Consider the following 12,866-nt stretch of genomic DNA (forward strand, 5'->3'; position numbering starts at 1 on the left):
TAACGGCAAGTATGCACTTAGGTGAAAAAAATCACCTTGTATTTGCTTGTAATTGGTTTTTAACATGTAATACATTTATACTCATAATTAAAAGAAAAGTTTGCAGAGTCTGCTTTTTTAAAACATTAATCTACCTAAATAGTGTAATGTGTTGAGGTTTCAGGGTGCATTTTGGCAGCTTATAATGAAAATGTACTCCAATTGAATTCTTTTATGAAACCTTTAGTGTTAATTTTGTTAAAATAGGTTGTTTTGAGATCCCAGGTTGCTATGATCAGTTTTCCCAAGATGAGGAAGACCAGGGGTCTTCTTTGCTCCATGGGCCACATCCTTATCAGAATCATACTCAAAGGCCATATTTGACAGGGTTCCCGAGCACCCAAAAACCATGTGGCTATTGGATGCTTGGGAACTGCAGCATTAGGAGTATTGCTGGCAAAACACTTTTCTCTTCCCTGCTCAATTTGGGAAAAGAAGCCTGCATTTTACAGGCACCGCTGCACATGAGAAAAGCCAGCACTTGGGAAAAAATGGGGCTGCTTTCTTTGGCTGTGTGTGCCTGTTCCCTGCTAGGAGCAGGCATGCACAGCCAAAGCAAGCAGACCTTTTTAACCCAAACGTCAGCTGGGATAGGGAGAAGTCCCCACCTTCCCTTGCCTAGTCAATGCTTGGAAAAATGGGCTTCTTTCTTTGACAGCAGGGAACAGGCACACACAGCCAAACAGCAGGATTAACCCCCACTTATTAATTGTTGAGCAGGAGTTGAATCCTACTTCTTTGAATTCAGGTGCGTGTTCTCTGCTGGGATCAAGCACCCTCAGGCAATGCAGAACTAAGCCCTGTGCTCCCACTCATCAGGTGATATCACAAGTGCTGCCAGATGATTGAGGGGTGAGTGTGGCTTGGGAGAAATGGCCTCTCAGGCCAAATTGGAGCCCCTGGTGGGCCAAAATTGGACTGTTGGCTGGAAATTCCCCATCCCTGAGATTTATTTATTTATTTATTACATTTATATACCGTCCAATAGCTGAAGCTCTCTGGGCGGTTTACAGCAATTAAAAACAATAAAAACAAATATACAAATTTTAAAACACATAAACAATTTAAAAACACAATTTTAAAAAAATTAAAAATGATTTAAAAACACACGTTAAAATGTCTGGGAGAAGAGGAAGGTCTTGACCTGGCGCCGAAAAGATAGCACATATATTGTGTTCTGAACTCTGTCTGAAGATGCCTCTTCCTGTTCATATTCAAAGTTTGTGCCTAGATTAATTTGCAGCTCCTATTTATTATTATTGTTCTTATTTAATTAAATGTATATCTGGCCCTTCCTCCTTTTGTTAGAACATGGCATTAAAAAGCCTTGATTTAGTCTGTTCCCATAAGCTGACAGTATGCTTATTTCTGTTATCAATGCTTTAAAGTCCTGATCTTGATGATTGAGGGAATGATTAGTTTTATGCCTGCTGAATAGATTCATAATCATGACATGATTCTTGAATTTTATCAGATGCTATCTAATTGTAACATGGTCAATCAAAAAATGAGAGCCAGTGTGGTGTAGTGGTTAAGGTGTTGGACTACGACCTAGGAGGCCAGGGTTTGAAACCCCACACTACCATGAAGCTCACTGAGTGACCTTGGGCCAATCACTGCCTCTCAGCCTCAGAGGAAGGCAATGGTAAACTCCCTCTGAATACTACTTACCAAGAAAACCCTATTCATAGGGTCGCCATAAGTCGGAATCGACTTGAAGGCAGTCTGTTTCCATTTTTTCAATCACAAAACAATACTCCTCTTCTCCTTTACATACCTATTTGCCTGCTAACTACAGTGAAGTACATCTGGAATATCTAATCAGTAAGTACTTGTCAAACACTATTGTTAATTTTATTATTCTCATATCCCCCTTCAGTTTTGCTTTACAGCAGGAGTGATAAAACTTCATCCTGAAGGCTTGACCCAGCCTCCCCAAACAATTTAAAACACAATTTAAAACAATTTAAAAACACATGCTAAAATGCCTGGGAGAAGAGGAAAGTCTTGACCTGGCGCCGAAAAGATAACAGTGATGGCGCCAGGCGCACCTCATCAGGTAAATCATTACGTAATTTGGGGACCACCACTGAGAAGGCCCTCTCCCTTGTTGCCAGACTCCCAGCTTCCCTTGGAGTAGGCACCCGGAGGAGGGCCTTAGATGTTGAGCGTAGTGTACGAGTGGGTTTGTATCGGGAGAGGCGTTCCATCAGGTATTGTGGTCCCAAGCCGTGTAAGGCTTTATAGGTTAAAACCAGCACCTTGAATCAAGCTTGGAAACATACAGGCAGCCAATGCAAGCGGGCCAGAATGGGTTTTATATGTTCGAACTGTCTGGTCCCTGTTACCAATCTGGCTGCTGCATTTTGCACAAGCTGCAGTTTCCAAACCGTCTTCAAAGGCAGCCCCACGTAGAGTGCATTGCAGTAATCTAACTTGGAGGTTACCAGAGCATGGACAACTGAAGCCAGGTTAACCCTGTCCAGATACGGGCGCAGCTGGGCCACCAACTGAAGTTGGTAGAAGGCACTCCGTGCCACCGAGGCTACCTGAGCCTCAAGTGACAGAGATGGTTCTAGGGGAACCCCCAAGCTACGAACCTGCTCCTTCAGGGGGAGTGCAACCCCATCCAGGACAGGTTGGACATCCACCATCCGGTCAGAAGAACCACCCACTAGCAGCATCTCAGTCTTGTCTGGATTGAGCCTCAGTTTATTAGCCCTCATCCAGTCCATTGTCGCAGCCAGGCACCAGTTCAGCACATTGACAGCCTCACCTGAAGAAGATGAAAAGGAGAAATAGAGCTGCGTGTCATCAGCGTACTGATGGCAACGCACTCCAAAGCTCCGGATGACCGAACCCAATGGTTTCATGTACATGTTGAACAGCATGGGGGACAGAACTGACCCCTGTGGAACCCCATAGTGGAGAATCCAGGGTGCTGAGCAACGTTCCCCAAGCACCACCTTCTGGAGCCGACCCGCCAAGTAGGAGCGGAACCACCGCTATGCAGTCCCTCCCACTCCCAACTCACCCAGTCTTCCCAGATGGATACCATGGTCAGTGGTATCGAAAGCTGCTGAGAGATCAAGGAGAATCAGCAGAGTCACACTCCCCCTGTCTCTCTCCCGACAAAGGTCATCATACAGGGCGACCAAGGCTGTTTCCGTGCCGAAACCAGGCCTGAAACCCGACTGAAATGGATCCAGATAATTGGTCTCATCCAAGAGTGTCTGGAGCTGGCCCGCAACCACTCGTACAAGGACCTTGCCCAGGAATGTCCTTCTCTGACATCTCAGGTGCCATGCCAGGCATTGTGCCCCCCCCTCCGGCTTCCCAATTTAAACAGAAAGTGTCTTTGTCTTAAAGAGCAAAAAGTGTAGATCTTTCCTCTGGGCTATTTTCATGGTTCATGTTAAAATGTTTTGTTGTTAATATGCTTGCCACCCTAGGCTTCCTCAGAAGGAAGGGCGGGTTATAAATTTAATAAATAAATAATGTTTCACTCATGTAGCAGTATTAGGTGATGGCTGACTGCAACATCTTCTGATGACTCAGTCGCCTACAGGTGGGAGAAGAGTCTTTTGTGATCAGTAGAAGAGTATTATTGAGGTGTTCATCTTCGGGTTGATTATTCTTAGAATTTAAGTTATAGTCTGTGTTTTGCTTTTGTTGGATGCTTTAAAAGAAATTATCTAGTGACAGGAGAGAAGAGGTTGTTCTGAGAAAAATATCTTTGGTGTTATCTAAAATATCAGAAATATCTTTGGTGTTATCTGTCTCCTGCTTGCTATTCAGAATAGATTGTTACCCAGCATGGAATGGCACTAGAAATAAATAGAAGATGGACAATTCATAGTTAAGAACCCAGTTGGCCATTTTCAAACTGGTTTCTGAGGAAACTGTTGTTAAGGATGAAATCATCAGTAAAAACAGACAATCTGCCAGTGTACAATTATTCTGCTGCTGCTAGTTGTCTCCTGCAGCTCTGAAACTGCAGGGGTGTATTGGATGTGTTTTTAGGGCATGTAGCCAGTTTAATTATAGTGATACATAGGCTCAAAGGTTCTTTCTGCATGAACTGAAAATGTGTCCTAGAACACACAACCCCATATCCTCTGTTGTGCACAAGTGTTTTGTGGGTAACAGAATTTCACAGCAAGATGGTTCAACATAGAAACATCTCCCTGACACTAGAAAGTTTAAACTCCACTAATCTAGATATTAAACAAGGACATGATCATGAAATACTGATCCTTTGTTTTAGTTGCATCACTGAAAATTACTGTTTTCTGGTGGTGTGGATGACTTAAGCAATGTCATGCAATAGTTACGTGCAATACTTGCATGAATGGAGTGTATAGCCCTGTCTAGTTTCTAAAGAGACATTCAGAGAGTTTCCAATAATTAGTATCTCTGGGAGTTGCTAGTGTCAAATGAGATTCCAAATGGCACTCGGGAGCTTCTGCATTACCGTATATTCCGGCGTATAAGACGACTGGGCGTATAAGACGACCCCCAACTTTTCCAGTTAAAATATAGATATACTCGCCGTATAAGACTACCCCTGCTTATGACATGCAGGTACTTAGCAGGAAAACTGTCACTTATAAACATAAGGCTGTTTGTCATCAAACATGTAAACATAAAACAGTGCAAGTGGATTAAACTTTTCCTAATTCACTCTAAAGCTGAAAGGAAGGAAATTCCCTAACGGCTCTCAGGGAGACCGCGGCTGCGGCTCCTTTCGTTTTTTCCCCTAGTAAATTGCCTACGGCTTTCAGGGAGGCTGCGGCTGCGGCTCCTTTTGTTCTCTGGCGGCTGACGCAGCTCTAATCAGGAGCTTGCGATCGCGGCTTCTTGGCCCGCTCCGCGGCATTTTTTCCTGACTTCTTCGGCTTACTTACATAAGGAGCCTGTACATACGGCTTCCTTTTGCCTCCTGAAGCTCAGTAACGTTACGGGAGACCGCGGCTGCGGCTCTCCCACCCCTACATAAGAAGCCTGTGCATACGGCTTCCTTTGCCTCCTGAAGCTCAGTAACGTTACGGGAGACCGCGGCTGCGGCTCTCCCACCCCTACATAAGAAGCCTGTGCATACGGCTTCCTTTGCCTCCTGAAGCTCAGTGACGTTACGGGAGACCGCGACTGCGGTTCTCCCCCCTCAGCAAGCCACCTAGAATTAACTGAGAGCTTGCAGCTGCTGCTCTCAGTATTGCTGCCACTTTACCTTTTTCACGGCAGCTCCAGAGCCTGCAGCTGCGGCTCTGTGTCAGAGCCCCTATCTGGGGGGGTTGCTCCGCCTCCCCCGGCTCGTCTGCGGCATCTTAAGCCCACCGCAACTGCCTTTAGAGCCCGCAGCTGCGGCTCATTCTTTCCCTCGTTTGCTGAGCCCAATCGTGCTCTCGCAGCCCAGCGGCCCCAGAGTTTTGGTTTGAGACTGTTTTGTGCTTGCTGGTGCGTTCCTATGACCGCCATTGCTTCTTTATCACCCCAAGCTTCTCTGATTTGCCAATTTTCCTGCCGTTTTTTGCGGCCGCCATTTTATTTGTCTCTTTCTGTCTAGTCAGTTACAGTGCCAAAAAGGGGGGTCTCAATTACACGGGCTGTAGTTTGCAGAGCCAAGGCTTTCTGGCAGCCCCACAGCGTGATTTACATAGCTTTCTCTCTGCTACTGCTGCTGCCTCTTGCGACTATTTGAATATTGCAACTGCTTGAAGCTGTTGATACTATACCAAAACTGTTTGACAAAGACTGTCCATACTATACAAAAGGCTCGGAAGTTTCAGCACCCGCCCTATAAGATGACACCCGGCGTATAAGACGACCCCCGACTTTTGAGAAGATTTTCCTGGGTTAAAAAGTCGTCTTATACGCCGGAATATACGGTACTTAATTAAAATGCTACTTGGACACCTGCTCATGCTAACACGCTTAACCCCACTTGTTCTGAAAGGATATTTGCTTTGAATATGGGAGTTCTCTAGACGTTTATCTACCCATCCACAGTCAAGTATAATGTTAATAAGTTAGAAAAAAAAAGATGTACATGTACAGTTAATTGAAAAACAACAGGGGATGCTGTCTTCAAATTAACTTACTCTGTTTAGGAGTATTCTTGCAGTTTTTATAAATGTCCGTTACTTAACAGATCTACTGCAGGCAATCGGTTCTTGATAACTGGACATAAATATGTGTTATGAAGAGATCTCTTGCTAAATCTTCACACTGCTTTTTCAACTCAGAGGAGTCCTGGAGAACAATTCTGGAAACAAAACTGGGGGGGGGGTGTACACAGAATGTGCACTCACACATCCATTAAGTCCTACTGGGAGGAAGGGCGGAATATAAATCAAATAATAAAAAAATAAGTGAAAATTTGATAGCCCCAGCTTGTTTCATATAAAGAAGGTACACTTTGATACCTTTTCTTCTGTTTATTACTAGGTAGACATAATATGTGGTGATCACCTTTTGGAACACTACCAGACTCTGAGGGAAATCCAACGAGCTCTAGGAGAGAGTGCAGTGCAAGTAAGTTGATACCAAAGCTGCAAGGGAAGGTGAGACTTGAATAAAAGTGCCTTTCATTTTAAATGGCTCAGTAGCATCAACATCTAGCAGTGCTTTCACATATTGGTAGCTGGCTGCATTGTATATACTTGTATTATAGAAGCTGCCAGAGAAGCTTATACAGAGGTGGTTTATGCTTTCCTTCAATGTGTGTATGGTTGTATCTTGCATGTTAATAGATTTTGGGTTTGTTGCAGTCCTTGTTTTCATTTTGAATTAAGCTGGCACAACAGCCACAGTAAGAAACTTGATTTATTGAATATTAAATAGTTCATCTCACCTACTCTCAGCATAAAATTAAGTGATGACTTTGTACATGACTGTTGAACTCTTAATCTGCAATTACTTTCACTGACCCAGTCCATACGACAGATTCCTTAAAATGCCAGCTTTTCCCTCTCTCAGGCTGCAGTCATCAACGCACTTACTAGAGAGTAGAGCGTAGACAGTCCAGTCCAATTCTAAGTAAATATACGTACAATTGCACAGTCTCTCTCCCTTATTTTTTCAGCATATTACTATGCCTCACACATGCAGAGAGGAGCTTAAAATCGCAAATGTAATATCTATAAAAGGCTGCAAAATTAGAAAAGGATGGTACTACACACACCTTGGGATTATAGTGAAACACTGCATGTGTAGTGAAAGCTTTTGGACTGCGAGCCTATAAGGCAAACGTGTTCATAAGTTTTTGGCGAGCACCTGCTAGGATTCTAAGCAGAGAAGTAGTAGCAATGTACTCAAGTTCCCATGTGTGTTCTGAGACTAGATGTAGTGTGTTCCTTGGAAAAGGGCCATAGCTCAGTGGTAGAACATCTGCCTTGCATGCAGAAGGTCCCAGGTTCAATCCCTGGCATTGCCAGGTAGGGACGGGAGAGACTCCTGCCTGAAACCCTGGAGAGACACTGCCAGTCAGTGCAGACAACACTGACCTAGATGGACCAGTGGGTCTGATTCAGTATAAGGCAGCTTCCTATGTACGTATGTAATGCTCTCTTGTGGTGGTGTGGGCAAGGTGGTCATTGATGCTGGGAGAGAGGGAAATTTTAGGCTGGGTCTGGTGCTGATGTAAGGTTTGCTGTCAACCAGGGTGTACCCTCGATTGAAGGAGTGTAGGATTTTGCATAAGTGTGCTCCTATTCTCCTATTCTATCCTGCCCATGATTCTGTCCCATTTTGTCTGTTGTGCCAGTGGCATATTTAGAATTTTGCCAGTACAGCAAGACTTCAGACAAATCCTGTAACCTCTCAGCCAATATAATTTAAGTATAGGATTGCTTTATTTAGTGTTTAAATTGCTTCTACCAGCGTATTACTTTATAGATTCCAGGCTGTTATGGTTTAGTGTCTAATTGTTTTAAGTGAAAGCATTCTCTTTCAATCTAATGACACAAATGTGTTAATTCATGGATCTCCTGGTAGATTGAGGAGAGGGGGAATTCACCAGCTCTAATATCCTTGGTGGATGCGCTCTGATCCAAGCACCCTCGTATATACAGCAGGCTGAACTTCTACTACAGCAGTCATAGATCAGCCCTGCTGAACAGGTGGTTGGCTCTGTCTGCTTTGTCTATACTATTAATTTATTAGGACAGTGGTGGGAAGAGCATGCATCTAGAAGGAGAACTGACAATGCTGATCATGGACTTTATCATTCAAGAGTATAGTGCACATAGTAATAGCAGGTGCTGGGTGCAACCATCCCCCACCGGAAGACAGCATTAGTTTGTATACTCTAGTCACATCTAGATTTGCAGTCATTGTAGAAGCTTCTTTCTACACGAGATTATTTTTGCTTGATCTTGGCAGTAGTATAAAATTCTTGTCACTTTTATAAATAATGCAGTGTAAGAAAAAAATAAAATACAACTTCTAATTTGGTGGCTACTTTTATCAAATCTGGGAAGAGACTGTAAAACTACTTCGTTAAAACATCCTGTTCTACATTACAACAGTCCTGAAATGCTCCTTTCTCACATTGGTGCACAAATGTTGACCCTCCATTCAAGATGAGACATCAATATGAAGCATAATCAGCCATCACCAGAGATTGGTATTGTAAGGCAATAAATGTTTTCGTTTTTTAGATCTTTTCTAGCCACCATATCTCCACTATCTAAACACAGTGTATGTAAGAAAAAGTCATAATCACAGTGTTCCCTTTCACACCTAATAGTCGCCTCTATACTCCTCAGGAAAGTCCAGGGCTATTGGCAGACTTGTAACCAGACTGAACCTATGTTGAGGAATCATTTGTGTGTTATCTATACTTCTACGTTGGGGCTTTATATGAAACAATTGTGATTTAGCTGGTCTCAATAGCTCAGTTCACACAAATTCTGCGGCCATACAAAGATTGCGAATTGACCGTTTGTGGCTTTTGCATGGTATTGCCAGCAAGTATGAACCAATCATATATAACATTGCCAAAGCAATGCCCATTGTTTCATATATTATTTATTTCAATAGACCCCAGCATTTTGTTTCAGGGAAATTGCATTCTGTAACACTTTGTCCCAGGAGACTCCCAGCACCTGAAGTCTGTTTATGGAGAATTTTCGCAGTATGTTTCCCCTCTTCAAAGAGAGCATGCACTGTACACACAATGGGAATCTGCAGGCAATCAGGGTTCCACAATACATACATATCATCTTTCATTAAAACACTTGACAGTTTTGCTAAGGGAAACACTGGTTTTACTGCAGCAAACACAATTGCCATGTAATGTACAAAGCAGCCCTCGCTAGAGAGAGGACTGGACCGTGGGAAGCCTGTGCAATAGACATGGCTAAGTGCAAAAGCTCAAGTCAAAAACTAAATGGCTGCAGACTGAAGTGGAACAGTTCAGCAATAGGTTGTACATTCTTGCTCTTAGCCTCTCCTTAAAAGGGATATCACAGTGTTCAGACACAGATAAACAACTGATGAAACAATATAATCTAATGGCCTGTTCAGTTTTATCACCACCACTAATTGGGACTGTGCCCAAGGAAAAGTTACAAGTGGCCTTCATACTCTGGTATTAACTTTCTTGATCCTCTTCTCATGAATTGCCAAACTTAGGAGATCTTGTATTTTATGCTGCCCATTTGCTTTCAATTGTTTACAGTTGTGATTTTCTCTTCTGCTTTCTAGGATGGCTTACTTGTGCTTCACTATGGCCTGATTCTTAGCAGAGATTCCACACTTTCACGGATTTGTTGAATACTGTTATGTGGAAGGGCTCCAAAGAAAAAAAATGATCCTCAATCTTGAAAGTGCGCAAGAGAAAGCCATTATCAGAAGGAATTAACATTAATACACCACTGTTTGCTCTGCATAGTAAGTTAGGATCTGACTTTAACCAGTGTGAAAAAGAAATGCAGTGCCAGTAAATAATGCAGTACTCTTACGTCAACACCTGGCTAGCTCAGGGAAGAGCAACATGATGACTGGATTCACCTTAAATGCTGTTTGTGTATTGCAGCGCTCACAGCTGACTCCCAGGACTTGAGCTTAAGACAAGTATTTATCTGAAAGACAGTTGCAATGGTGTTCTCAGAGATAACAGTATGCGGTGTTTTATTGGAAAAGCTGTGTTCTTCTTGAGGACATTTGATTGTATACTAATTGACTTGGTATAGAAATAAAAAGGGGAAATCTTTCAGAAGTGTCTCTACCATGGGGGGAAACCACCTTTTTAAAAACGGCAAGCATTATATCTCATGTTCTATATGATGAATAGCATTAAAATAAGCAGTATCCTATCAAATTAATGAAAATGCAACAGGAATTGGGCACATGCTAACTAGACACCAGATTACCATTGTTATTCATCCAGGGTGGAGGTGACAGTATATTGCGCAGTTGCTTTAGGGCTGCCTCTGAGGACCCTTTGGAAGTCATTACGCACCGGATGATATTCCTAATGAAAGCAATGGGCAGATTTTCTTCTAGAAAAGTCATCAGAGAGATGACAAGTCCCCTTCTCTGTTCCCTACTACTTCCCTTTAAGCCAATTTCTTCTCCTGGCTTGCAGTCCCTACCATGTTTTCCTTTCCCTGTCACTGCCTCTGTCACATCTCCCCTTCTTGCAGATGTTCCACTATGTTCTGTTTATTCCTTTTGCTGCCTTGATAGAAAATGACGACATCTGTGTCCCCTTACATGTATACGACCTTCAGACAATGCCCTTTATTTCCCAGCCAATAGTAGTAATGCAGTGTGAACAAAAATTAACCCCTAGTTCAAACAGCAACACAACAGAGTTCATTTTTAATATTTCCTTTAAAATAGCCACAGCAATGGTCCTATTGCAACAATTTCATGGAACTTTGCTATATATGGCTTAATCCAATAGTCTTCAACTTTTTCAGACATTAACCAAAACATTATTGATAAGTTTATTACCTGCCCTTCACCAGCAGGTCCCAGGGTGGGTTACAACAGTTCAAAATTCAATATTAAAAACAATTAAAACAAATTACAATCACAGGAATAGAGAGGGTACTAAAAACATACATATCAAGTGTCAAAGGCCAGGGTAAAGAGGTGTGTCTTTAGCATTTGATGGAAACTGAACAGTGAAGGTGCCAGATACATCTCTGTGCGGAGGAAATTCTACAATTTAGGGGCTGCCACAGAGAATGCCCTCTCCCAGGCCACCATCTCCCAAACTGAGGGTCCCTTCAGCAAGAAGGCCACCTCTGCTGATCTTCATCTGTAGGGAAGGAGGCAGTCTCTCAGATATTTGAGACCCAAGTTGTTTAGGCTTCAAACACTAGTGTGAACACCTTGAATTAAACCTGGAAATGAACTGGCAGCCAATGCAACTGTTTTAAAATGGAGGTTACAAGAGTTCAAAAGCAACCCCAGCTAGTAATCTGGCCACTGCATTTTGGACCACTTGAAATTTCTGAGTCATCTATTCAAAGGAAGCCCCGCATAAAGCGCATTGCAATAATACAATCTGGAAGATACCAAAGCATGGAGTACCGTGGCCAAGTCCTATCTGTCCAAAAGAGGCCATAGCTGGCAAACCAGCTGGACTTGGAAATGGGCATTCCTAGCCACCAAGGCCACTTGTATCTCAAGTCACAATGTTGGATCCAGGAGTACCCCAAGTTACAAACCAGCTCCTTCCAAGGGAGAGCAATCCAGAACAAGCCGTCGTCTTATCTCCTGGATTCGAGAATCTGGAACATGTAACACCTCTGTCTTCTTAGAATTCAGTTTCAGTATGTGGACCCACATCCAGCCCATTGCTGTCTCCAAACACATGTCTAGTACCTCAACTGTCTCTCCCAATTCAGATGGAACAGAGAAAGAGAAGAGGTATCATCTGCATATTGATGACACTTCATTCCAAGACACCTGATGACATCTGCTGGCTTCATATAGATGTTAAATAGCATGGGGGACAAGATGGAACCCTGTGCGACATCACAGGAAAGCTCCCATGGCGTCGAACAGTAGCTTTCTGTAACTAATATCTGGAAACACCCCTGGAGATAGGAGCAGAACCACTGAAGTACAGTGCCCCCAACCCCCATCTCCCTGAGCTGCTCCAGAAGGATACCATGGTCAATGGTATCAAAAGCTGCCCAAGAGATCAAGAAGAACGAGCACTCCTCCCTCTGTCCTGACAGATGCTATCAACCAGCGTTGTTCCCATTGTTTTTAAGTCCAGTCAGTTGTTGTTTCAGAAGTGCAGGGTCCATTCATGTTAGTCACAGCCACACCCCTCCCTTTTTTTCTTTTGCTGCTTGGTTGAGAATGACATCCTTGTTAATGCCTTCTCTCACAAAAACAGATGTCCCTAGGAACCAGTCAGCATGGCTGACTTGCCTCCTTTCACTCTGGTTGGCTCCAATTGGGAAAAAACAAGGAAGCATGTCAAAAGACTCTTCTCAGTGGCTAACAGAGTCCTCTTTCATGCTGATTGCGTTGTAGGATTCTGGAGACATGGGACCCTGCTCTCAAAAAAATAAGGGGTCTAAGACCCCTGAGACCCTGGACAATTACGCCCCTGCCAGGATCTATGACTGAAGCCTGAAAGTAAAGTGTAGTCACCAAGTAAATAAACCTCTTAGCACCCCAGCAAGCTTTTACAGTTAGGTAGGAAAATGAGGTGACTTGCTGAAGGTTACCTCTGTTGCTTGTGGCAGCATTTAATTAATTCCTAGATCCCAGCATGTCTGATGCAGCCTTTATCCATGTGGAGAGAGGTGGAGTCGGAGACTTTGCAGTATCTGCTAACTGGACAACAGTGGTGC

General features: G+C 43.3%; 1 protein-coding gene across 2 annotated transcripts in view; it reads left to right on the top strand.

Moving 5' to 3' along the window:
- Positions 1-10,255, top strand: part of PCGF6 (polycomb group ring finger 6) — a 34,667-nt gene extending 24,412 nt beyond the window's left edge. The window contains exons 9-10 of one of the 2 annotated variants that reach the window (XM_061636118.1): positions 6,487-6,602; positions 9,748-9,833. In XM_061636118.1, coding sequence (XP_061492102.1) covers positions 6,487-6,582 — 96 coding nt within the window. In that variant the 3' untranslated portion in view covers positions 6,583-6,602; positions 9,748-9,833. Of the gene's footprint in view, positions 1-6,486; positions 6,603-9,747 lie in introns of both variants that reach the window. The other variant, XM_061636117.1, reaches the window with a different exon arrangement.
- Positions 10,256-12,866: the final 2,611 nt, after the last annotated feature.

This window comes from Rhineura floridana, chromosome 7 (genome assembly GCF_030035675.1).
Source record: "Rhineura floridana isolate rRhiFlo1 chromosome 7, rRhiFlo1.hap2, whole genome shotgun sequence".
In the NCBI taxonomy this organism is placed as follows: Eukaryota; Metazoa; Chordata; class Lepidosauria; order Squamata; family Rhineuridae; genus Rhineura; species Rhineura floridana.